Source organism: Halichoerus grypus, chromosome 4 (genome assembly GCF_964656455.1).
Source record: "Halichoerus grypus chromosome 4, mHalGry1.hap1.1, whole genome shotgun sequence".
Classification (NCBI taxonomy): Eukaryota; Metazoa; Chordata; class Mammalia; order Carnivora; family Phocidae; genus Halichoerus; species Halichoerus grypus.
The window spans coordinates 122,546,565-122,574,482 of NC_135715.1; the positions used below are offsets into that span (position 1 = coordinate 122,546,565).

Here is a 27,918-nt window from a genome sequence, read left to right on the forward strand (position 1 = left end):
CCTGGGTGGCTCAGTCGTTAAGCGTCTGCCTTCGGCTCAGGTCATGATCCCAGGGTCCTGGGATCGAGCCCCGCATCGGGTTGCTTATGTTCCCTCTCTCACTGTGTCTCTCTCTGTCAAATAAATAAATAAAATCTTAAAAAAAAAAAAGAAAGAAAGAAAGCTTGGCTTTAGTTTGAGGTTCAGCACCTACTAGAAATATGACCTTGAACATGCAATTTTAATTTTTCAACTCCATGACTTCATAAATAAAGTTTTAAAAAATTTAGGCAAATATTTTAAAAATTAGGCACATATTTATTTGAAGGAACTTAACAAAGAAATTGTGAAAAATCATGTAACATTGAAGCCCACTTTTTTTTTTTAAGATTTTATTTATTTATTTATTTGACAGAGAGAGACACAGCAAGAGAGGGAACACAAGCAGGGGGAGTGGGAGAGGGAGAAGCAGGCTTCCTGCGGAGCAGGGAGCCCGATGCGGGGCTCGATCCCAGGACCCTGGAATCACGACCTGAGCCGAAGGCAGACGCTTAACGACTGAGCCACCCAGGCGCCCCCACATTTTTAATTAAATTTAAAATTTCCCCAAATTTTATGGCTTTTTAAAAATGTAGCACATAGGGGATCCTGGGTGGCTCAGTTGGTAAGCATCTGCTTTTGGCTCGGGTCATGATCTCGGGGTCCTGAGATTGAGTCCCACATCAGGCTCCCTGCTCAGTGGTGAGTCTGCTTCTCCCTCTCCCTCTGTGATCTCTCTCATTCTCACTCTCTCTCAAATAAATAAATAAAAATCTTTTTAAAAAAATGTAGCCCATAATTAGTGCTTTGGGGTTTGTTGACAAGTAAAATCAGGCCTGGATCTGTTTGCCTTAACATCCATTCTTGGCCATCTCCCTGATCTGCTCCATATCACAGAGCAGCCTGTTTCCTGGACAACCCTATTAGCAGGCTTCCAGCTGGTTTCAGCCAAAGGGAGACACTGGTTGTAGGAGACTGAAGGAGGGAGGAAAGGAGAAGCCAAAGGATTACTCTGCCTGCCTTTTCTACTCTCAGAGTGGTCTCCAGGAGCATCTGCATCTTCTCCATTGCTCTAACTTTTCTTGACAGTTCTACTATGGTTCCAAAAATTTCTGGGTAAACTCAGCCCACAGAATGTGGTACAGCCTTGCTTTTTCTAATGTCCCTCTGACCCAAGCATGGCAGGCACTTCTACTGTTGTTAACCCCTGTATTGCTTCATGGTCCCCTGTCTGGCTTCTCAGGTCTACACCTGTGTAACCATTTCCTGCATTAAAGACCCCTCTACTCTAAATCCTCAGTATCTGTTTCCTGGTTAGACTGATACTCATGTGTTCGCTGAATTCACATATTCCATATTAGTACTTCTAAACATCTACAAAAGTGCTACTCTCAAATCAGAAATTTGATGAAACATGCATATTTTATGTTTTCTGTGCTACTAGAATACTTAGTACCCTGAAAGCTTTAACAGATCAATGCTGAAGATATAAAAACTTCAAAAGACAAGGGCGCCTGGGTGGCTCAGTTGGTTAAGCGACTGCCTTCGGCTCAGGTCATGATCCCAGGGTCCTGGGATCGAGTCCTGCATCCGGCTCCCTGTTCAGCAGGGAGTCTGCTTCTCCCTCTGACCCTCCCCCCTCTCAGGCTCTCTCTCTATCTCATTCTCTCTCAAATAAACAAATAAAATCTTTAAAAAAAAAAAAAGAAAAACTTCAGAAGACAAGTCCTAAAAAGACTCTTTATAATGCATGCTATTTCTCGCTGTCATTCACTGATTGCTTTAACCTTGAGTTTATCTTTCCACTGTTCTGGTTACTGATTCAAAATTAGGGGTATAAGAAAACAAAAGCATGGAGTCAAAGTCAAATCTTTTCCTCAGGAGGTCTTAAGAGTGCTACAATTATGAAAAGCATGTTTAAATAAGAACAGGAGGGGCGCCTGGAAGGCTCAGTCAGTTAAGCTTCTGCCTTCGGCTCAGGTCATGATCCTAGGGTCCGGGGATGGGCCCACATCAGGCTCCCTGCTCAGTGGGGAGTCTGATTCTCCCTCTGACCCTCCCCCTGGCTTGTGCTCTCTCTCTCTCAAATAAATAAATAAAATCTTTTTAAAAAATAAATAAGAACAGGACACTGCAGAAAAACATTCAGCAATCCTTTTTCTACCTACTGAAAACATAATAGTACATAGTGGTTCTAAAATCTGACACTTCTAGTATTTGCTTTAAGAATGCCTGAAACCCATTCCAGCTACTTGCCACCTATAGCCTCTAAAGTTTGTTGCAGCAGACAACCACTTTTAAAATTAGATTTCCTTGACATATTTGGTCCATGTTGTACAAAAAAATTAAAACACATTGGTGAAAGATGTAGACACATTTTTATAGCTTAAAAAATCAATGTTGTTGCCTGTGAGCCCAGGGTAAGACCAATTAGGTAGACTATAAAAGTGAAAATAAAGCTACTATTTTTCACTAGACACTTCCAATATTTTAAAGAACATCCTGATTTTTTGTAAGTTCACTCATTGACTCCACTTCTATCCTCAGGCCCAAAATGAAGAAAAATAAAGTCTTAAAAGAACAAAAAGATTTAAAGTTGTATCTTTATCAATAGAGAGATTTCTAGGTGGTTCCAATGTATTTTGCTGGGCAATAAGCCATATGAAATCAATATTTAAGGTGGATGATGATTTATGCAGAATGCTGATGAATTAAAAATAGCAAAAATAATAAATTCATTAAGGAACAAGAAACTAGAGGTTTCCTATGTGGTTTATTGTGATGACCCAAGATAGTAAGACTCTAAATAGGCACCTTGAAATGCCATGAAAACCGTTTGGGCCAGATGACCTATCTTTAAATGTAAGCAACAATAACTAGTGGACAACTTAAATGTTGGTTACATATGTATATACATTTGTCAAAATTCATTGAGATGTACACTTAAAATCTGTGCACTTAACTGTGTGTGAGTTGTACCTAAACAAAGGTAAAAGAACAGTTAAGTGTATAAAGAACTGTTAACATAAATAAAAAGAAAAAAAACTGATTACACTAAGATGCAATTCCTCATCTATCAGGCTAGCAAAACTTCAGATGTGTCACAAAACATTGTGAGGCTATAAGGAGACATACGCTTTCTTGTTGCTGGTGGGAATGCAAAATGGTGCAGCCTCCCACAGAAGGGAATCTGGAGGTGTATAGTGAAATTTCATATGGATTTACCCTCTGACCTAGCAACTTTACTTATAGAAATCTATCTGAAGACTATACTGACAAAAGTATAAAAAGATAAATGAACAAAACTATTCACTGCAGCACTATTTGTGATGGAAAAAGACTGCAGTACAAAAATTCCATCAATAAGTGATCCTGTCAAAATAAATTGAACCTGAATCTCATCAAACCTCCAGATATAACTACCAATTTACTGGAAATACAAGAGACAGAAAAACATGTTAAATGACACCACCAGGATGTAATCAGCAAAATCCAGACTGTAAGAAAATATAAAAGACAAGCAATACAATTTCTTCAAAAAATAAATTACAAAAATATAAGAGGATAGAGGAGGAAACCTAAAAAATAAAAATCAACTGTAATATATGGATCTTACTTAGATACTGATTTGAACAAACTTTAAGTAAAAAAATTGAAGACAATCATGGAAATTTAACACTGGATATTTGAAATTAAGAAATTGTAAGTATTCTAATGGTAATGGTATTATAGGGTTTGGGGTGGGGCTGTTTAGCCTTCATCTTTTAGAGATACATGCTGAAATATTTATGGTTAAATATTATGATTCCTGAGGTTTACTTCAAAATAACCTGGCACAGGGGAAAGCTGTGGTAAGGAGTATAGAGAAAACAATAGACAAGAGTTGATCATAAATGAAGCTGGATATATTACATAGAGATCAATCATTCACTCTAAATTTGCATGTGCTTACAATTTCTGATAATATTTTTAAAAAAGGATTAGTAGACAAACTTAGCTGGACAACAAGAAATATTCATGCTTGCTAAGCAAAGCAATTCAAATAAAAATAATTGTAAAGATCTCTTTTATACTTAACCTAAATTAGAAATTAATAGTTAACATATAATGTACCAAAAATTGGTCTCAGTTTCCAGCCCAAATCTACTCTTTGACTTCAGGTTCAATCTCAGCCTGTGAAAGACTAGATCACTCTATGTTAACATCAGTGTCTTTATCTGGCAGCCCACAACTTGTGCATGATCAATGACATAGACACATCTGATCAATATACCAATACCAGGAATAGAAACTAGGCAAGTCTTCTGAATTTACTAGTAATTAACAATAATTATTATAAGAAAATAATTATTGTTAATTTCTCTTCAATAACTAAGTACTCTAGATCCAACTTGAAGCAAACACCTTCTTTATGTGCTTTAAATGTTAACATTCTATCCTTCAGTTTAAGTATGTTTACATTTAATATTGCCAGAGTATACTGCTGTAATAATTAACAATGATTATTAAAGCTGTTAATTTCATGTGCAAGAAAAGAACACATTTAATTAGTTTAAAAAGTAGGAGATGAACTGATATTTAATACAAATACTGAAAGAATGTGTTAACTCTGTAACATTAGGAAGAAAAAATACTCTTCTTGAGCCAATGCATATTTTATAAAAATGTAAATATAAGAAATAGTAACAGATATAAGAAAGAGTATATATAATATACTTCATATATATATATATATAAGAAAGAGTAACAGAGATGATATTATAATCATAATCTTAGTTGGTGTAGGCTAGTTGGTATATATATTAGCATTCATAACATTAAACAACATAAACTTTAAGAATTATACTTAATTTCCAGTTATCTAATTCCATTTAAGCCATGAATCTTTCAAGGAAAAGTCCTATTTGGGAATTGTTCACATTTTATAATGGTCCATTAAAAGCAAAATGTCAACTTTCTATCTCTAAATTAAATGAGAAGGAAAGACCAAAAATCACATGAAACAACATTCTCAATATATCTTTCTTAATCCAGCTATACTAAAAAATGAAAACTGTAAAAGGAAAGAAGAAAGTATTAGAAAATGGTAAGGTATCCAGAACACATTTTGGTCTCACTAACTGAAATTCAAAACAACAGATACTATAAAAATGCCTTAACAGGACAATTCCTTATCATTATGAATCTATGGAGACTAAAAATGGAAGCAAAAAGCTTATCGAAATGATTGCTACAGACTGTGAGCCATTTTCAGTAGTTGAAGACAAGGGATTTTTGAGGTTTGCCAAGCTATAAATCCCAGATACAGTTATTTCCAGAAAATATGTAACTAAAAAGCTTCTTCCTGAATTATATCCTATGAACAAAAAGGTTATTGATGTTATTTAAAATGTCAGTTGAAAGTGATCATCTGTTTAGTCTCACAATATGTAACACAGTGACCAGAGAAGCAATCTAGCAGCTGACAGGGATGAGAAATTATTGCCCTTGCACTTAATATCAAAAATTGAAAGCCACATCAATAATTAAAAATTTTAAACATGTTTATTCTTTGAGAGTGATTCTTTAACCACAGAGAAATTTACTGTGACCAAGCACTGAGTTTTGACACTCAACCATTCTACATTCAGGCAAAAAAAAATTTTTTTTGGTACATGGTGGATGGACAAACAGATATATAGGTAATATTTAAGATGTATGTGTATATATATGAATATATATGTACATATTCCAATACTGATAGGGTGTAGAGGAAGTATCTGTGGTGGTATCTTTATGAGAACAACACTTTGGGAAAGAACTTTTTAAAAAACATTCATATTTTTTTGGCCAAACAATCCAATCATGGGAATTCATCCTATGAGGGTGAAGGATTCTAAAACATGAAAAGTGTCTCTGCATGAAGATACTTACCAAAGTATGATTCCCAATATTGTAAAACTGGATACAATACAAATATCCAAAACTCAGAATGTGATAAGGCATGTGTCTTTTTCTATTTGAAGTACTCATCACTCCTGTTTTGGTTTAATTTTTATTGGCCTTGAGATCCCAATTTCAATGTCATTGCCTCAAAAAAACCTTCCCACTCAACTAGGATCAAGACCAGACAGCATGTTTTTGTTATTTGATTAACACTGACTTTCCTCCTCTTCTCCTGCAAACAGTATATGCCATGAGGGTAGGGGATGTATTTTGCTCATAATTGTATTATCGAGCCACGTAATAAATATTTATTTATGAGAGTAATTAAATATTATATAATAAATATTATAAAGATTATGTGGCAAAGTGTTGGGGGAAGTATACAGGATTTCATGTCTATATTTATCATGGGAAAAATAAAATATGTATGTATATGTTTATGTCTATATATGTATGCATAATGTGATGTATATACAATGGGTCAGAATAGAAGTCAGAAATATGAAAATAGTTTTATTAGGATGATAGTTATATAAGTGATTTTCCCCTAAAATTTCTTTCAATGTCCTGAGAACATCAAATTCTTTTAAAGTTATATCTGAACTTAACAAATAAGGCCCTTTTTAAGAAGTCTCCTTAGTTTGAGGGGATATATCTCATGGATAGGTAGTCACGTCTTTAGAATAGGTATGAAATGTGCTTTGGAATCATAATATTTGCCTTTTTGAAAAGACATTTAAAAAAAAAGCCATGCAAAACTAATGTAGCACAAAAATATTAAATTCAAATGAAAACTTGTAAATTACTTAATATGTCACTTTGCCAAATCAGATTTTTACTGCAACCAAGCAATGAAAATGTTGTTTATAATGTACTTTATTATTTGCACGAGAGAGAAACATACTGCATAAATAATCCTAAACCATACAAGGCCCTAAAATACTGTACACAATCACTTGCACATAAACCCCTTTCAAATCTAGTCCAGGTTCACCTTTTCTGAGATTAAGGCAAAAAAGGGAATTGTAGAAAAGAGAGGCACCTGAGGGCATATTTGTATCGTGTTGCAAAAGGAGCCTTAAATCAGATGATAATCCATGGCTGGCACTTAATGTGCAATTCTTACTTTTCAGAGTAAGTTAGAAATTGTTGAAAACTAATAAAATAGCTAGCTTTCTAAAAGTAGAGACTTTGGGATTGTTATGAACATTAACTGAGGAATGCATGTAAACTATATAGCACAGTGTTGGAGAACATTCAATAAACGTTAGCTGCTATTCACTATTATTAATAGTTGGAAGATTCTAAAAACTATTTAGAATGTCATTTATTTTCACATTTACATTATAAATATAATTTTACTTCCTGGAAACTCAATTTTCCAAAACTAGAAAACACACATGCACACATACACATTTCTAACCTTTAGCTCTATAGAGGCAGAAGCTAATTTTTTTGCTTCCGTTAATGCCTGCAACTGTTGATAGTCTACTGGTTTATACTTGGTGCTTCTCATTCCATTTTTCATACGGAACACCAGATTATCTGTTTTTCATTAAAAACAGAAAATGACAAAGAAATAGTATCATATTATTGGAAGTCTAAATATAGCTACGGCAACATGTTGACTGCAGGTCTTATTTTTAAATATTTTTAAGCAAAAACAAGAAAAAATATTACAATATTCATAGTATATTTGAACCTCTATCTTTAGAAACTTTAAAAATAATTACCACTATATACCTTGCATAAAATTACTTCTAAAAGAACATAAAGGAAATATTTCCATTTAAGTAAGTATATTGAGAATTTTAGAAAATTAATGTCAAGATACAAAGTGTGGCCATTCTTTTTATTTAAAAAGTTTTAGGCATCAACTGTGAATATTTAAGTATCATCTTATTATGAATCAAATTAATCAGATTTTTTAAGTCATAGCTGCATTTCTAACAGAAAAAGTTGAAATAAAATAATTTCAAGTAAATTTGAGAAAAGGTTGAAACTGAAAGCTAAAAAATGTAATGGGCCAAATAAGAATAAAATGATATAAAATTTTCAGGTAGGCATTCTCCATCCAAATACATAAAATGTCCTAGTTTAGTATGATATTTGCTGTTCTGATAAAGTAAAACATAAGTAGAAGGTACTCAAAGGCCAAGTAGCATAAAGTATAATAATCTGAGTAATTCAAGCAAAAAAAAAAAACAAAAAAACAATGCATTTTTGCCCCAATTATATGAATAATTAATCTGTACCATATAAGATGATTGAGATTAAGTATATCATGAATCACATGACTTTAAGTAGACTCCAAATGATTTAAGGACAAGCACAGTAAAGGAAAGTACGGTTATCTTGACCACTGTTGAAGATTTAAGCATGCATTGTAAGGAATTAGAGAAACCTTCAGTATGACCAAACAATGAGCTTTCCATTAAAATTTTGAAAATCAACATTCCAACTTTACATCATGCATAATCCACTATAAATCATAGAACAGATTTGGAAGTAGAAAAAAAATACCTGAGCTATCGTTTTTCTGAATTGTCTTGAATGGTTGGTCTCTTTTATTCAAGTCCTCCATATCTATCAAAGAAACAAGAGACAGCTAAAATTTCACAATGTTATTTTCCAAACATTTTTAAAGATGTGCTAATCATAGTGTTTTTTAAAACAAGACCCACGACTGGGTGCTATAACTCTGTATTTACTAAAATTTGCTTCTCCAAGTTCTAGAAGCTTCTTTCCACTAGTTTTTTCCCTCTCTTCCTTTCCTGTTCTTGGTGTCTTCTTCCAACCTCTGACATTTTAATCCTCCTCTCTTGGATTGTCTCAGTGACTGATAAATATTTTGTGATTAAAAAATTGTGTACGTTTTATCCTGAGTTCCTAGGAGGAAAAAAACTACATAAATTAAAAAATAAAGCAGTGGGCCAAGTGACTCACTACTACTGTTAAGCAAATCAGCCTTTGTGGCTGATGCTCAGATGTGCCATCCACTTCCACAAAGCACTCGATGCCCAGCTGTCCCTTCTTTCAGAGTTGGACTCAGTTTCAAAGAGTAAACTCGTCCAAAGGCATACCACTGCTGGGGCAGCCTTTACCCAGCGACTGAGCAAGACAGGATTTTAAAGTCCGGCCAGTTTGGACCCAATGTGGATCACCCTGATGGGCAATATTTCATCCAGAGCTCCCTGCAGGGTTGACCCGGACTTTGTTGGACCTGCATTGAAACTGACTTTTTCATCTGCCCAATCCTGCTTCCTCCTTCTTCTTTACAGGTATGGATCCCTAATGAATATTTAGCACCCAAGCTCTGCCTCAGCATCTCCTTCCTGAGAACCCAACCTGCAGTAGCATCAAACTAAACTGACATCTTTTTAGGGCACCTACAGGGCAACAGACTAGTCAAATGATGCTTTAAGTAACAGTACCATTTTTCATAAATTTTTGTTCCATACCCACTAGGTTCAACTACTCATGTCTAGTGGCTTTTGCTGTAACCTAAGTCTTCTTAAATGGAAAAGAAAGTAGCACAAGTACTTGATTTTTGGAAACTCTTCCAAGTTACCAAGAATCACAGTGATTGGGGCGCCTGGGTGGCTCAGTCGTTAAGTGTCTGCCTTCGGCTCAGGTCATGATCCCAGGGCCCTGGGGTCGAGCCTCGCATCGGGCTCCCTGCTCAGCGGAAAGCCTCCTTCTCCCTCTCCCACTCCCCCTGCTTGTGTTCCCTCTCATGCTGTCAAATAAATAAATAAAAAATCTTTAAAAAAAAAAAAAAGAATCATGGTGATTGCCCAACAGCTTTCAGAATATAGCGATAAAACCCAGTGTGTAACTCCTATAGAGTCTCTGGTCAGGGAATTCTTGTTTTAAGCCTTCAATAACATTGACAATCCTCCCTATAGTCTGGTTTCTACTCACATCTACATCGTATCCATTAGGATTCTTCTTTTGGGGGGGAAGATTTTCACCTGTCAGTCTGCACTGCCTCAAGCCACTATCACCTCCTGCCGGATGACAGCAGCAGTTCTACTTTGTACCCTTACAGTCCATTCTTCACACAGTAGCCCAAGCAACCTCTTTAAAAACTCTAGTATGACCTTGCTGAATCCCTTCAACGGCTTCCATTATCCTTTAAAATAGTGCCCTAATTGGCCTATAAGGTCCTGCATGATCTTGCCCTTGTTCATCTCCCCATTCTCATCTCATTCACACATTCCAACCACACTGGTCTTTCTGTTTCTCAAATATACCAAGTTCATTTTGCCTTAAGGCCTTCCCACTTGCTGTCCTCTCTACCTTAAAGATATTTTCTTCCTCTTTTTACCTGGCTGGTTCCTACTCAGCTTTCAGCTAAACCTCAGAGACTTAACCAGACTTTTCCATCTAAATAAGGGAGAACTCTTTGTTTTTCTCTCTCATCCCATTCTTTCCTTTCCATTGTAATTTATATCAGTCTTCACATCTCCATGTTTACTGATTCAATGTCCATCTTCCTCCATAGACTTGTGGCCTATGTGTGTCTTCTGATTGCATCCCCAGTGCCCAGCACATGTAGTAAATGCTCAGTAAGTATTATTTGAGAAAATGAATAAAAAGTAGCTGGCAGCAGCTCAATGTCTTGTAGGCCCCAGAAGGGCTGCAATACCAATTCCTTAGTCCATACTATAGCCTCCTCTCCAACAATAAATTTTCACTTTTCAAAAGTCTGCCTTAATAGTGTAGCACACAGGCAGAAATGGCACATTTACATGGCTTCAAAGGCCATCACGTCAATGAGAGAGTGACAAGGTACACAACCACAGGGAGTGCAGAAAATATGGAAAACTAAAGAGCATTCCATGCCCAAAGATAATCAAATACATTTTTTTTCTTTTTATTAACAAAAGTATGCCACAAATAAAGCAAGTATCCAAAACAAATGGATGCTGCATTTAGCAGCTAGTCTGTGAGCTCTGGCCAACCGAGTCTCACCTCTAGTTTTCATCTCCGTCTCCCACCCAGAACTTGACTGTGAGCTTGCTATCTCCATCTTGGAGAGACCTTGCCAGTTCTCTCATTGATTAGCTTTAGATTTTTCCTCAGTGGGGAGCCCAGCCCCTTCAGATTTAGGACTCATTTTGGGGGGATTTAGATTGCAAGATTGAGGCCCTGAAATAAAGTAGGGTTTTGCAGACTCCCTTTAGGTTACCTTGGTCTAACATTGCTAGATTTTCAGATTTTCAGAGGAAAGTCATGAAGTCCACACAACATTTCTCACCATTTCTACATGGTTCAAATATTAATTATGACCGTAAGAAACTTACAGTAGAATACATTCTGGAAATCAAAATTGCAGCCAAAAACTACTCTGTCTTCATGAACTTGAAATCTAGTTTGGCTGTGACTATATAGCAGACCAAGCAAAAACACTTCTTGACCTACATTCTTTTTTTTTTTTAATTACATCTTTTATTTTATTTTATTTTATTATGTTATGTTAGAGACCTACATTCTTTAATATTTATATATAAAGCACAAATAATTACTACTTACCTTTCAGGGATGTTGAGGATCTCTGAACTAAATAATTGTTAAACTGGAATAATATAAGACTGACAGTTGTAGTGTTTCTTATATCAGAGAATTAAATAGACATTAGATTTAGAATCTGAAAAGTTCACATATAATTCACTTAGTCTAACTTCTCATTTTAGCATATGAGATGATTGCAGCCCAGAAAAATGACCAAGATCACAGAGAACTTCAAGTCTAAAACCTCATATTCATAATAAAAAAATCTCTGAAAATGAAGGTATATATCATAATCAATATGTCCAAATCCAACCTGAGCTGAAATCATTTGGTGGCAAAGTTGACCCAAACCAAAGTTTATTTTATTTAATGTGGACATTCATACATTTGTCCGAAAGTGTTAATGTGTTTCATTATGGGGTGCTACCCAGATACCATCAGTTTTAAATACTATAGGGCATATGCTCTATATTACATTTCTAAAAATCTGAAAAATCAAAACTACATCTGGCACCACAGACTTCAGATAAGAGACTATGAATCTGTACTAAAACCAACAGTCCTCGATTCCCAAACAAGCATATGTCATCTAGGCCATTTCAATTTTATGCTTACTAGTGAAATTCAAAGTGGCTACTTCAGCCTGCAGTTAAAATGTTTTTGACAGAGTAACGGCTACTTGAACAGAATTTTCCATGTTAAATAATTTTAAAGCACTTAGTTTTAGAAATTAATTCCATGTTCACATGATGTGACATTTTAGAAATCACTTATGAGTATTATCAAAATGTTAAACCTTTTAGATCTACTCAATTACTGAAAATATTTTAAAATAATATATTTTTATGAGAAGTTTCTTATAGTGTAGGAAGAACGTTTTGATATATAATATAATGATAGCTTCGCAGTAGCTAGAGGATTGAATAAAGATTTTAATATAAAGTTAATTTTTACAGATTTGATAGAGAATCTAAACTTTAAAAACTACATGACCTCAACTGGTCTCTATGGGGTAGGTAAGCAAGAAGGACTTCTCTAGAGATGAGAAAAAAATAGCAAAGAGATCATTTATATAACAAGGCAATCTTTTTACAGTGTTAAAATTCGTATTCTCTTTCCTAAGAAAATCTCTTCTAATACATCAAGGAAGAAAATCTCAGTTGTACTTAGGCTTAAAATTGTACAACGCATGGATAGTTTGTTAACTCTAAACTGCCTAACTGTGTAGATATGTATATTAGCCAATCACTCCATGAAGATAAGTTTTCAAAAGTGATAGGGATTCTGCCAGGTCAAACAGTGTGAGAACAATACCAATATCAAAAATATCTTGGATGTAGCATCATATTATAATCTTTTTTCATATGAAAGATCTCATTTCAAATGTGAGTTCAAATACTATGGCCAAAGTCTGGTTTAAGCAATATTTTTCTAACATGCAAAATTCTCTTTTAAATTCTAAGCAGAATAGTGCATATTACTTCCATTATGAAACATTATACATTGTAGTCAGCATAAGATAAAAATATTGTCCTGGAAAAATGAATGGAACCAAAAGCAAAACTATTAAAGTTAACAAAAATAGTTAAAGTGTTCAGTTACATAATAAATATCTCATAATTATTTCAAACATAATGGGGAAAGCTCTCACTCAAAAGAGCAACTACAACAGAACAAACAAAAACAAAATATCTAGGAATAAACTGTACAAGAAATGTGTAGGACTCACGTCCTAAAAAGCCACAGAAGTTTATTAAAGGAAACAAAACTTAAATAGAGAAAACCAATTCTGGTTCTGTTGACCAAATACTTAATAGTGGCAATTTGGGGATAGTAGGATTATAGTTGATTTTGATTTCCTCTTTTTGTTTGAGCAGAATTTCAAAAATATTTTTTTACAGGAAGAAGAAAAATACATTTTAAAAAATACTAAGCTGGGGCAATAGTTATTTCACTATAAATTAGGGGAAATGATACCATAGTTTCCGTATTTTACCAGCCAGAAAAGAAACTGGATTTCATGACACCAAGAATCCTTTAAGATGTGAACTTGTATATACAATATAATTTTCCACACTAATATTGAATTGACATATTTCTCACTAGTCCTCCTCTATTAAAAAACAGGATATGTTAAATACATTTGTAGAATTTTCTAGAACTTGAAAATGTTAGCATTAAAATATTCACAAGGTCACTTTTTAATGCTGTGTGAAGAATAAATATATTAAACTATCCTATCAATTATAAAAGTATTAGTTAAATAATATGAAACTGTATAGAAAGATATAAGGTAAAAATTAAAACTTCTAGCCTTACTTAGCCCTAATCTCCAAATTCAGTTGGCCCTGGCAGTCATCTTCAATGTTTTATTGTATATTCTTTCAAAGATTTTCCATGCACATAAACGTACACATGCATATCCAATTTTTACACAAATGCAATCATGATATATGCACAGTTCTACAAGTTGCTTTTCATTTAATAACTCATCTTTCCACACCATTCTATTTGTGTGTCCATGCATGTATAGACATATCTTTAATGGCTGCTAAATAACTAATTCACATATATATCACCATTTATTAACCAGTACAAGAATCCAAGAATGAAATTTTTCAAAAAATATTTTACCCTCTTACTGCAAAATAAAATCCATAAGCCAGACAAAGGGAATCTATAAAATCTCTGCCCTTTTCATGATTTATATAAATTTGCTTATGAAGCAAATTCTACATATAGTCACCTTTTATGAATATCTCTTTTTTTATGTCTATAATAGCACAAAGAGGAGAATCTAAATCAACCTCAATAATGAAAATGATTCAAATAAAAATCTACTTATCTTATATGCTTTTCCAATAAAAGTCTGGGGAGCAAAATCAAGTAGAGAGAACAGAATTAATCAAGGCAAGGAACCTAGAAGTTTCTGAGGGACTTCAGAGTTCCACAGAGAGTGGAAGTAACTTCTGTAGAGCCTCCCATGCCCTTATGCCTGCTACATCCTCAAAGCTGTTTTAATCATTTCAAAAACACAAGAGAAATTGCATATGTACCTAGTTTAAAGTAGTACATAGTAAAAACAAAGGGTGGGGGGAGGAGGGAAATTGAATATATCTATTCTCTCTTCTCCCTGAGAAACACATTGATAGCCTCAGAAATTCCAACCAGAAGCCATGACTGGCAATTTTAAGTTCTGGCAAAACAACTTGGGAAAAGTAAATAATTATTTATGATGAAATATTACTTTGTCCCTAATTTTCTCCCTAAATGTGCAACACATAAAAGAAGAGTACTGAAAGTGATCCTCTATTGTGAAAAGACTCACCACTTGTTCTTCTTGACTTGCCATTTTGGACATGCTTAAACTAGAGATTTTGTCAACCTTCTGACACAATCTGGGAATGCAGTTCCTCATCCTATTTACCTGGACTTGAAGTTAGAGGCTTTTCTCCTTCCCCCTGGTTCTTTTTACTTCTAACCTCTCCATCAGTAGAGGAGCATCATATAATTCACTCCCTCCAAATCTTTTGTGTAGATTTCTGCAGTAGCAATAGGAAATTGACAGTGCTCTTTCATACCTCCCTACTTTTGCATATGCTGTTACCTGTACTTGGAATGCCTTTCTCAACCCCTGCCTCTCTGGCCAATGACTACCTACTTTTCAGTCTCATTTTAAGCATCCTACTGGAGCTTCTCTTAATCCAGGTATAGATTATTTATCTCCTCTCTTGTGCTACGATTATACTTTTGTATATCCCTGCTAATGCAGTTATTCATTTATTCGGTGCTTATTGAACATCTATCATAGACTAGACTGAGGGATATATATTTATTCAGGCTCTGCAGAGAGACCTGCCCAGGGCATCTCGTCTGAAGTAGCCCCCTTCACCCTCAATCACTCTTTATCCCCTCAATCTAATTATTTACCTTCATAGCACTTCTCACTACGTGGCATTATACTATATATTCATTCATTTGTTAATTTGCTTATTGTTCACTTCTACAACAAGGATGTATGCTCTAAAAAAGCAAGGCCTTTTGCTGATTATCTCTATTTCTCCAGAGTGCCTAAAATAGTGTATGTCATATACTAGGCACTCAACATATATTTGCTAAAAAAGCATCAAGTGATTGCATTACAGATCATGGCCCCGTCCCTAAGGCGTGGTACTATTAGAGGCAAACACAGTTTCCCTTCCTCTTTTCCAATGTTTAAGATCTAGGCTCACTTGTATGAGATGAAAATCATTATAAAAACAAACTCCAAATCAAAATGGGCAGTGCACTAAGGTCTATGTCAAGAAGTAAGAAAGGAGAAACACCCCTACTTTATCTTGGTGAGTTTCAGCTCTGACTATAAATTCATGTTAATGACAGTTGAAGGTGCCCCTTGAGCATATAACACATCTGTGTCATCTTACCTCTTCAAGAGTTTGAAGGTAAGAAGAACATTCTTTGCATAGTACACACAGATTATCTGGTTTTATCTCCAACATGTATTGTTCAATGAAAAAAACAAGTTGCACCATGATACATACCATATGATACCATTACATAAACATGGAAAGACACCAAAAAATGTTATGCATATTATACACACACTCCCCCACACATGCATTCTACCAAGGACAAAAGTCTAAAAGATATACAAATAGACCAAACTAGAGAGGATACTGCAACTGGAGGTTAGTTTCAAAGGGGAATCTAACTATCTGTAATGAAATCTTTGCTTTTTTACAAAGAAAATGTATATATGTATATTTATATAACTAAGAGCAATAAACATTACCCCCAAAGGTCTTATTTCTAAATAATTATATTATCTATTGTAGAGTTAATATGATTACATTTGAGTTTATAAGTGATTATCCGGTGGGCTCTACCGGTGAGAGCCCCAGGGCCTAATAACCCAACTGCACCCATTTCTGAACCTGCTAAACTTGGACTACCTCTAAAGGACCTTGACCCTCCCAGGTTGTGACAACCCTGTAAAGCCCAATCTGAAATATCCAGTTAACTTTATCTTTAATTTTGAATATAATCAAAATTTTTTGAGGAGGGGAGAGAGAGAGAGTGCACATGTGTTAGCAGGGGGCAGGTAGGGGTAGAGGGAGAGGGAAAGGGAGACTCTTAAGCAGGCTCCAATTCCAGCATAGAGCCTGAGGCCAGGCTCGATCTCGGGACCCTGACTGAGATCATGACCTGAGCTGAAACCAAGAGTTGAACGCCTAACTGACTGAGCCACCCAGGTGCCCCTAATCAAATAATTTTTATACAAATTTGATGTGCCTTTTACAAGAAATTTCTTCTGACATCTTCTTTAACAAATAATTCAAAACACAGTATTTTAAAATTTTACTTAATGGTCACAAATGCACTGCTCATTCTTTTGATCACAAGTTTATTCATTAAAAGAAAACTATTAACATCAAGGCCACCAGCAAGGTTATAGAGTTCAACAATTAAATGGAATTTTCCACTACTCCACTATTATTGCTGAAGAAATTATATCATCTTAATTTTAAAACTGTGGCAGACATAGCTAGGTGTCAATATCCATTCTCCCTTTTTTTCCTTCTTAGCAGAACCCAGTTTTGTCCAGGATTAAAAGATTGGCCTTCCTTGATATCCCCGAGATTCTAACTGACCATGTGACACAGTTCCAGCCAATGAGATATAAGCAGAGGTCTGCTGGGAATTGGGGCACAAGATTTGTTTCTTCATATGAGCATTGCCCCCTCCCTTTCCTTCCTCCTTTCTTCTTGCCTGGAAATATGGATGTGAAATGACATGGAGAGGCCATCTGTGACTATGTAGTGAGTATTGGGATTAAAGATATATACTAAGTATCCCAGAGAAGAAAGCCAAAGGGAGCTCAGGACACTGATGATATCAAGAATCTGCTACACCAGCTATAGACTACTACTCTCTGGACTTGTTATGAGAGAAATAAATCCCAAGCTTCTGCATGCAGGTTCTGTAACTTTCAGCCAAACAAAATTCCCAACTGATACAGAATGGGAAAATATGAAGCACCCAGGAAGTATTGATGCCTTTCCATATAAAACAGTATAAAAATTCTTCTAGAAAAGTACCCATCAATACAGCATAGGATAAAATACTAGAAAATATTACTGTGGTTGCTTTTCAATAGTAGCATAGAAAATCACAGCTAGAAAAATTCCTATTTGAAAACTCCAATAGAGTTTCATTTGCAGTTCAACATAGCTGAAAGAGAGTAGGTAAAGAGTGTAGGTGGTTCTGGAAGGGGAAAAAAGAAAAATCTTCAGAAACTTAATTTCACTATCAAAAAATAACACAGATGAATGTATCTGTGGGTTTTCAATACTCCAGAATAAATAGTTTTTCCACAAAGTATCAACTATGTGAAGAGAAATTTTCTCTTAAAATAATATATTTTTTAAATTTTTAATAAAAAATGGCAATCGACCACTCTTTAACAATAAAAACTATAAGACTCTGTTAAGTGACAGTGCTTGGAACACAGTAGCACTAACACATTTTGAATGAATGAAATAATTATAATGGGTAGGAAATATTAATTCATTTTTGTGTAAGGGAAAGATCTTTAAGGTGAAGGCATGAAGAAATGAAAGGAAAAGGTTAAAGGAATTAAGATAGTTTAGAGGAGGGAAAGAAAGTGTGAAGAAAAAGAAAATTAAAAAGAACAAAGAAAGAAAAAGATTGTGTTCATTTCCTATTTCTACTTTCTAGTTCCCTTAAGTTTGGTCAAAAAAGAAGGCATCCTCCTCCCTATGAAGACAAACTCACAGTTTACATCAGCTTCACTGAAGTGGTTAGAAGTTTTACTGGAGAGGAGGTAGAGCAGGTAATTTTCAAACACAAAAGTGGGCCCTAACTAAGGCAGGTGTGGTGGGATTTTCATTGGCAGGAGGCAACTAACTCAGGATGAGCAACTCCACTCTGGAGAAAAGAGAGGGAACATCTATGTGATGTGAGCAGATGGGCTGAATGCAGAAGATGTAATGAGAGATGTCAGTCTTTTCCTGCTTCAATTTTTGTTTCAACCTAATTCTTCACACAGAAAAGGAGGAAGAAATCCTCTGCTATCCTCTATTTCATGTTCTCTTTCCACAGGGATCCAAATTCTCTGAATAAAGTTGGAAGTCCTTGTATGGAAAATCTCAATAATATCTTTTGAAAGCTGGGGGAGGTAGAAGAAAAATAAATTTCTCTCTCTTAACAAAAGAGTGAAAGATGAGTTCTTTCTGCCTGCAGTGGTGCACGAGGAGAGTAAGGGGGAGGGTGATGAGAGGGCCAAATGTCATGTAACCCAAGGACAAACAGAATTTGCCTGCATGGGATTTTCCACTTGGCTTTAAAAACACCATTGAAATAATTTGGTCCAAAATATAATGGTCAATAATACATAAAATAATCACTAACATATGACCACTACCACTTGTCAGTGGCAATGGAAGACATCAGATGCATGAGATATCCATGCAATGGGAGATTTTAAAAACCTGCTCCTGTAGAAAACATTGCCAACAACATGGGTTTGTTTAAAATTTAATTGATATGAAAACAGCACATTCTCAAAACTAAGATACACCTTAACTCTAGAGGAGTGTTGGGCTTTGGAATAAGACTGCAGAACAGTGAATTCCAACTCACCACTTTTAAATTATGGAACTCTTAGCAAATTACTTAAATGATAGAAAAGACAATATTATAAACATGTCAATTCTTCAAAATTAATTTATATACCTCAGTTGAAATCCTAGAAGATTTTTGGTAAAAATTGGCAAGCTGATTTAAAATGTGTATAGAAATACGAAGGACAAAGGATAGCCAAGGAAATCTTGAAGAAGAGAACAAAGCTGGAGGATTTATAGTACCATATATCAAGATCCATTATGAAACTGTAGTAATTAAGACAATGTGTTATTGGCATAAGGATGGACAAATAGGCCAGTGAACAGTATAGAGAGGTAAGAAACAGATCCATAAATATATGGTCACCTGATTTATGACAGAAGTGAGTCACACTGTAGTGTGCAAAGAACAGTCTTCAATAAATGGTCCTGGGATAGCTGGATGTCCATATGGAAAAAATGAATCTTGACCCCCTACTTCCCAACATTCACAAAAATCAATTCCAGATGTATTGAAGATCTAAATGTGAAAGATAAAAAAATGAAGCTTTTAGAAGATTACATAGGAGAACATATTCATGACCTTGGAGTTGGCAAAGATTTCTTAAATAGTTCACCAAAAAAGCTAATCATAAATGGAAAATGTAGTAAGTTGGGAAATCCTAAAATTAAGAACTTTTGTTCATCCAAATACACCATTAATGTAGTAAAAAGGCAATGGAAATAGTGGGAAAATATATCTGTAATACACATATTCAACAAAAGGCTTGTATCCAGAATATAGACATATTTAAATGCCTACAAATTAATAAGGAAAAGTCAGAGAACCCAATAGAAATGAGGCAGAACACCTGCATAAACACTCCACAAAAAAAGGATATCCAAATGGCCAATAAACATATTAAAAGGGTTCAACTTTATTCATTAGGAAAATACAATTTATTTTTTAAAGGATTTTATTTATTTGAGAGAGAGAGAACATGGGAGTAGGGGAGGAGCAGAGGGAGAGGGACAAGTAGACTGAATGTGAGTGTGAGACCCTCACAGGGCTCAATCCCACAACCCTAAGATCATGACCTGAGCCGAAATCAAGAGTCAGACAATGAACTGAGTCACCCAGGTGCCCCAGGAAAATCCAATTTAAAACCAAAATGTAATATATCTATAAACATACTAGAGTAGCTAAAATGAAAAAGATAGGAAATACCAAATGTTGGTAAGAAGGTGGAGCAACCAGAACATTCATACATTGCTGGTAGGAGTGTAAGTTGGTACAACTGCTTTAGAAAACTCACTGGCAATTCAGCTACTATGATCCAGTCAATCTACTCCTACATGTACCCAACAGAAATGTGTACATACATTCACCAGAAGATATGTATAAGAATGTTCATAGCAGCACTATTCCTAGTAGCCCCAAATCATAAACTACTCAAATATCTATCAGTGGTTGAATCAATAAATTGTGGTAAATTCACAAATTTACTATTTGACTTTGGTCATTGGGAATGAGGCTATGAGGTGAAGTGGGTAGTAAAATATTCATCAATACTAGTGTCTTCTTGGGTCAAGAAAATGATACTTCTGGCTCTGTCCAAGGGAAGGTATTTATAAGAAAAAGGATACATTAACAGCAGACATTATTCTTCTTTAAAGTTTGCATAATTTACTTGTTCAAGATGTCTTTTTTCTTTATAATTGCTAGTTGACATTAATTTGCCATGGTGACAGAGCTGACAAACTTGATGAGAGGCACTCAACTAATTATAAAACCAAATCTGAACGTTTCAAACAGTATCATAATGTATTTCACATGCAAAAAAAAGTCACCATAAAAATTAATATTGTAGGGGCGCCTGGGTGGTTCAGTCAGTTAAGCAGCTGACTCTTGGTTTCAGCTCAGGTCATAATCTTGAGGTCATGGGACTGAGCCCCAAGTAGGGCTCTATGCTCAGTGCAGAGTCTGCCTCAGATTCTCTCTCCCTCTCCCTCCCACTCTCTCTCTCATTTTCTCTCTCAAATCAATAAAATATTTTAAAAAATTAATATTGTAGAAGACTATTTAATGAGATACAGATTACATATAAATATAAAAATCTTAAAGCAAGATACAAAATAGGAAGAATTTTAATTTTATAAAGTGTGTATATATATGTACGTACATGAATATTTAATAAATGATTAAAAGCTGTATACCACAGTGCAACAGAAAAAATGTGAATAGATTTTTATTTTTTTGCTCTCTATTTTGTAAATTTGCAAGTGATTAAAGAAAGAAAAACATTTTCTTTTTTAAATACTTAATAATTTATTAAAAATCTCAAACAATCACAGACTTACAGAAAATTTGCAAGAACAGCATAAATTTATTTTTCTGAAGGAAGTCTCCATTTCAGAGGAAGCTGCTGCCCTGATTCCCCATCACTCCTAAAGACACTTGAGGGTGTCTTTCCTACTAACAAGGACATTCTCCTGCATAACCACAAGATAATTATTAACAAGAAATTAACACTGATAAACACTACTATCAACTAATCCTCAGACCCCATTCAAGTTTTGCCAATTGTTTCAATAATGTTCTTTATAGTAAAAAACTTGAGTTCAGAATTAAGCATTGCAGGTAGTTGTCATGTCTCTTCAGTCTGAAATTGCTATTCAGTCTTTCTTTGACTTTCATGATCCTCATAATTTTGAAGATCATAGAATAGTTATTTTGTAGAATGCTCCTCAGTTTGGGTTTCTCTGATGTTTCTTCACAGTTAGACTCAGGTTATACATCTTTGACAGGAATGTCACAGAAGTGATTTGCGTGCTTCTCACTGCATCCTATCACCTGATTTCCATTTGTCCATTACCGATGATGTTCATTTTGAAGATTTTATTTATTAATTTGACACACACAGAGAGAGGAATCACAAGTAGGCAGAGTGGCAGGGAGCGGCAGAGGGAGAAGCAGGCTCCCCGCTGAGCAAGGAGCCCGATGTGGGACTCGACCCCAGGACCCTGGGATCATGACCTGAGCCGAAGGCAGACGCTTAACGACTGAGCCACCCAGGCGCCCCCTGATGATGTTCATTTTGAACACTTAAGGTAGCATCTGCCACTTTTTCCACTTGTAATTAATAAGTATTTTGTAGAGACTTACTTTGAAATGCTATAAATATCCCAAATTAAACATTTAATTTGTGTATTTATTTGCCTGTATCTGTATAGATTCATTTTATTCAGTGGGTTATCATCTGTTACTGTAATTATTTTTTCTTAAGATTTTATTTTTAAGGGGTGTCCAGGTGGCTCAATCGATTAAACATCCAACTCCCCGCTCAGCAGGGAGCCTGCTTCTCCCTCTCCTTCTGTCCCTGCTCCTGCTCTCTCTCTCGCTCTTAAATAAATAAAATCTTAAAAAGAAGATTTTATTTCTAAGTAATCTCTATACCCAACATGGAGCTAGAACTTACAACCCTGAGATCAAGAGTTGCATGTTCTGCTGACTGAACCAGTCAGGTGCCCTGTTACTGTAATTATTTATTGTGATGCTCAAATTACCCTCAGGTTAGTCAGGAGAAAGCTCTTCAAGTTGGCTTCTGTGTCCTATGTGTTTTAAAAACAATACGCATTTATTAGCTCATAGCTCTGTAGGTCAAACGTCTGGTACGGCATGGCTGGGTTCTTTGCTCAGGATATGACAAGGGTGAAATCAAGGTATCAACCAGGCTCAGTTTTTCTGTGGGTGCTCTGGACAAAATCCATTTGCAATCTTATTCTTATTGTTGGCTGAATTCAGTAACTTGCAGTGATAGGACTGAGGGCACCTTTTCCTTGCTTGTTTTCAGACAGTGGCCACTTTCTACGACTAGAGATTGCTTGCATTCTTGCCAAGTGGCTCCTTCCATCTTCAAGACCACCAGGGATAATCACTCTCATGTTAAATCCTTCTCATGCTTTGAATCTCTGACCTCCTCTGTCTCTGACCATTAAACCTTGATTTAAAGGACTCATGTGATAAAAGCAGCCCACTCGATAACCTCTCTATCATAAGGTCAACTGATCTGGGACCTTAATTACCTCTGCAAAATCCTTTTGCAATATAAAATAACAAAATCATAGGAACAAACTGAGGGTTTTAGAGGGGAGGGGGTGGGGGGGATGGGTTAGCCTGGCGATGGGTATTAAGGAGGGCACGTACTGCATGGAGCACTGGGTGTTATATGAAAACAATGAATTGTGGATCACTACATCAAAAACTAATGATGCATTGTATGGTGACTAACATAACATAATAAAATAAAATTTAAAAAAAAACAAAAACAAAAAAACCTCCCGTCAAAAAAAAAAAAAATCACAGGAGTGAGTCTAACACAGTATATTCATACTCCTGGGGATTATATAAAGCATGCACACTAGGGGACAGAAAGTCTTGGGGGCCATCTTAGAATTCTGTCTCCTACTGCTTACTATGTAAAGTGCTAGAACAGTGCCTGGCACATTGTAAGCACTATACATGCATTAGCTATTATTATTATTGATTATCTCACAAATTCACAGAAATTTTAAAAATAGCAATGACACAGTAATGACAAAGGTGTAGTAAAATGACACTTCAATGTGACATCAAAGAAATATAGATTGTTAGAAGTTTCTGGTGATCATTTGGCAATGTGTATTGAAAGCCTAATATTTCCACTTCTAGGAATCCATCCTAGAACAGAGGTACACACAAAGATAGAGGAAAGAAGATTTTAATCATAGTATGTTTATGATAATAAATACTTTAACAGAAATGAAAAAAAATCTCTTTTTTAGGGGTTTGGTTAAATAATACAGCATAACTATTCAATGGAATACTATGAAGCCTTAAAAAACAAACAAACAAAAATACATGGCATGAAAATATTGAATGAGGAAGGAACATACTCATGTTAGAAGTAAAGGAATTATAGGTTACAAAATTGCTCTTTGTAGTCTTACCCAATTTTAGTCAAACACCAAATGAATTCCGCTTTCCTTTATCTCTCTTGAGCTGTGTTACAGTTAAACGCCTATGTATATTCTATATCACTCTTGGGATCTTTCTCCTTTTATAGAACCCCCCCAATATTTCTTACTGTATGGTGACTAACATAACATAATAAAAAAAAAAGAAAGCAGTGACCAGAAGAAACTTAAAAAAATAAAATAAAATAAACAAACACCTATGGCACGGAAAGATAGGTATTAGCCTCCTCACATTGCTGTAGGTCAAACAAGGTTTCTGGCAACTTCTTAGGGAGCCCCAGCATGTTTCCCGGAGTGTGAGGTGGTCCTTGGGCAATACAGGGTCACTTGAAAAGGGAGAGAACATTCCCTGACACTACCTCTCTGGTCATGCCCGTTTGCCAAAGCAACACATGCATCCTGAAAAGCAAGGCTCTGCATCTTCTCCCCTGCTTTACTGTACTGCTGCCTTACCCAAGGCCTTAAATTGCAAAAAGTGTGGTCTTGCCTCTTATTTCTAATGTATAGCCCCCTTTATACTAAATTGGTTAAATTACACTCCCAGCTTAGATCCTAGAGCATAATTTTTGTTTGGGGCATCCGAGTAAGAAATATGTATTAATGGGGTGAAAGGGGAACAGAAGTTTCCATTTATTGAGAGAGCACCTATAACACTATAAAATAGCTACTATTAGTCCCATTTTACAGGTTAGAAAACTGAGGCTCAGAGGGGTTAAATAACTTGTTCAAGGACATACTTTTAGGAAATGGTAAAAATAGGTTTTGAAGCCACTGGCTTCTCCCTTTTATCACTCCGGTGATTCCTGGTGATTTCTGAGACTTATATATAAGTCTTATATATATATATATATATATATATATATAAGTCTTATATATATATATAATTTTAAAAGCTCCCTAGGAAATGTCAACGATTAGCTGAGGTTAAGACCTACTATAGTACACATTGCTGCTTCCCTAAAGCAAATTAGCCATATGCAATGTGATTACAGTGCAGATTAATTTTTTTCTCCTAAGCTTTTCTCAGCTACAGCCTCTCAGACTTTTACTCTCAAATTACGAGATACACTTTTAACTGGGCCATTCAGATATCACCACAAATTCAGATTGAAACAATTTTTCCCCTTGCTCTCTCAGCCTCAAAGACAGATACTCCAAACTCCATGTTTAGAACTAGCATCCTTCCATAGACCCAAAAACTGAGGATAGTTTCTTCTACCTCTTTCTAGGACACAATTTTTTTTTTTGCTTTGAAATAGCTTTTATTTTTTAAATAGGGTTATTTATTTATATACAAATGTTGCCTTTCTGTACTCTCAAATGATGAAATGTATTCTCCATTAATCAAAATTACAGTGAATAAGTATTTATAAATACTTTTAAGTTAATAAATATGTATGAGTCTATTGTTTAATTCAATTAATTAACATATAGTATATTATTAGTTTCAGAGGTAGAGGTCAGTGATTCATCAGTCTTATATAATACCCAGTGCTCATTCCATCAAGTGCCCTCCTTAATGTCTATCACCCAGTTACCCCATTCCCCCACCCCCCTCCCTTCCAGCAACCCTCAGTTTGTTTCCTATGATTAAGAGTTTCTTATGGTCTGTCTCCCTCTCTGATTTTGTCTTGTTTTATTTTTTCCTCTCTTCCCCTATGATCTTCTGTTTTGTTTCTTAAATTCCACATAAGTGAGATCATATGATAATTGTCTTTCTCTGATTGACTTACTTTGCTTAGCATAATACCCTCCAGTTGCATCCACGTCATTGTAAATGGCAAGATTTCTTTTTTCTTTTTTCTTTTTTCTTTTTTTTGAAGGCTGAGTAGTATTTCATTGTATATATATACCACTTCTCTATCCATTCATCTGTCAATGGACATCTGGGCTCTTTCCATAGTTTGGCTATGTGGACATTGCTGCTATAAACATTGGGGTGCAGGTGCCCCTTCAGATCACTACATTTGTATCTTTGGGGTAAATCCATAGTAGTGCAGTTGCTGGGTCATAGGGTAGCTCTATTTTCAACTTTTTGAGGAACCTCCATGCTGTTTTTCAGAGTGGCTCCATCAGCTTGCATTCCTACCAACAGTGTAAGAGGGTTCCCCTTTCTCTGCATCCTCGCCAACATCTATTATTTCCTGAGTGGTTAATTTTAGCCATTCTGACAAGTGTGAGGTGGTATCTCATTATGGTTTTGATTTGTATTTCCCTGATGCCAAGTGATGTTGAGCATTTTTTCATGTGTATATTGGTCATTTGTATGTCTTCTTTGGAGAAATCTCTGTTCATGATTTGGATTGGATTATTTGTTCTTTGGGTGTTGAGTTTGATAAGTTCTTTATAGATTTTGGATACTAGCCTTTATCTGATATGTCATTTGCAAGTATCTTCTCCCATTCTGTCAGTTGTCTTTTGGTTTTGTCAACTGTTTCCTTTGCTGTGCAAAAGGTTTTTATCTTGATGAAGTCCCAATAGTTCATTTTTGCCTCTGTTTTCCTTGCCTTTGAAGATGTGTCTAGCAAGAAGTTGCTGCAGCCGAGGTCATAGAGGTTGCTGCCCGTGTTCTCCTCTAGGATTTTAGTGGATTCCTGTCTCACATTTAGATCTTTCATCCATTTTGAGTCTATTTTTATGTGTGGTGTAAGGAAATGGTCCAGTTTCATTCTTCTGCATGTGGCTGTCCAGTTTTCCCAACACCATTTGTTGAAGGGACTGTCTTTTTTCCATTGGATGTTCTTTCCTGCCTTGTCGAAGATTAGTTGACCATAGAGTTGAGGGTCCATTTCTGGGTTCTCTGTTCCGTTCCATTGATCTATGTGTCTGTTTTTGTGCCAGTACCATACTGTGTTGATGATTATCACCTTTGTAATATATCTTTTAGTCCGGAATTGTGATGCCACCAGCTTTGTTTTTTCTTTCTTTTTTTCCTTTTTTTTTTTTTTTTCCATTATTCCTTTGACTATCCGGGGTCTTTTCTGCCTCCATACAAATTTTAGGATTATTTGTTCCAGCTCTGTGAAAAAAGATAATGGTATTTTGATAGAGATTGCATTGAATGTATAGATTGTTCTAGGTGGCATAGACATTTTAACAATATTTGTTCTTCCAATCCATGAGCATGGAATGTTTTTTCATTTCTTTGTGACTTCCTCAACTTCTTCCATAAGTTTTCTGAGGACAGATCCTTTGCCTTTTTGGTTAGGTTTATTCCTAATTAACTTAGGGTTTTTGGTGCAATTGTAAATGGGGTCAACTCCTTAATTTCTCTTTCCTCTGTCTCATTGTTAGTGTATAGAAATGCAACTGATTTCTGTGCATTGATATTATATCCTGCCACTTTATGGAATTCTTGTATGAGTTCTAACAAGTTTGGGGTGGTGTCTTTTGGGTTTTCCACATAGAGTATCATGTCATCTGTGAAGATTGAAAGTTTGACTTCTTCTTTGCCAATTCAGATGCCTTTTATTTCTTTTTGTTGTCTGATTGCTTAGGCTAGGACTTCCAGTACTATGGTGAACAACAGTGGTGATAGGGGGCATCCCTGCCATGTTCCTGACCTTAGGGGAAAAGCTCTCAGTTTTTTCCCATTGAGAATGATATTCACTGTGGGCTTTTTGTTATATGGCTTTTATGATATTGAGGTATGTTCCCTCTATCCCTACAATGGTAAGAGTTTTAACCAAGAAAGGATGCTGTACTTTGTCAAATGCTTTTTCTGCATTTATTGAGAGGATCATATGGTTCTTGTCCTTTCGTTTATTAATGTACTGTATCATGTTGATTGATTTGCGGATCTTGAACTAACCTTGCATCC

The 27,918-nt window shown here is 35.4% G+C and overlaps 1 protein-coding gene across 2 annotated transcripts in view; it reads right to left on the bottom strand.

Moving 5' to 3' along the window:
* Nucleotides 1–27,918, bottom strand: part of CCDC148 (coiled-coil domain containing 148) — a 286,442-nt gene that overhangs the window by 207,833 nt on the left and 50,691 nt on the right. For both annotated transcript variants that reach the window (XR_013447145.1, XM_078070835.1), the window contains exons 2-3: nucleotides 8,467–8,529; nucleotides 7,367–7,488 (exon numbers count right to left, since the gene is read on the bottom strand). Coding sequence is in view for 1 of the 2 variants with exons in the window: in XM_078070835.1 (XP_077926961.1) it covers nucleotides 7,367–7,488; nucleotides 8,467–8,529 (185 nt within the window). In the remaining variant the exon portion in view is untranslated. The remainder of the gene's footprint in view (nucleotides 1–7,366; nucleotides 7,489–8,466; nucleotides 8,530–27,918) is intronic.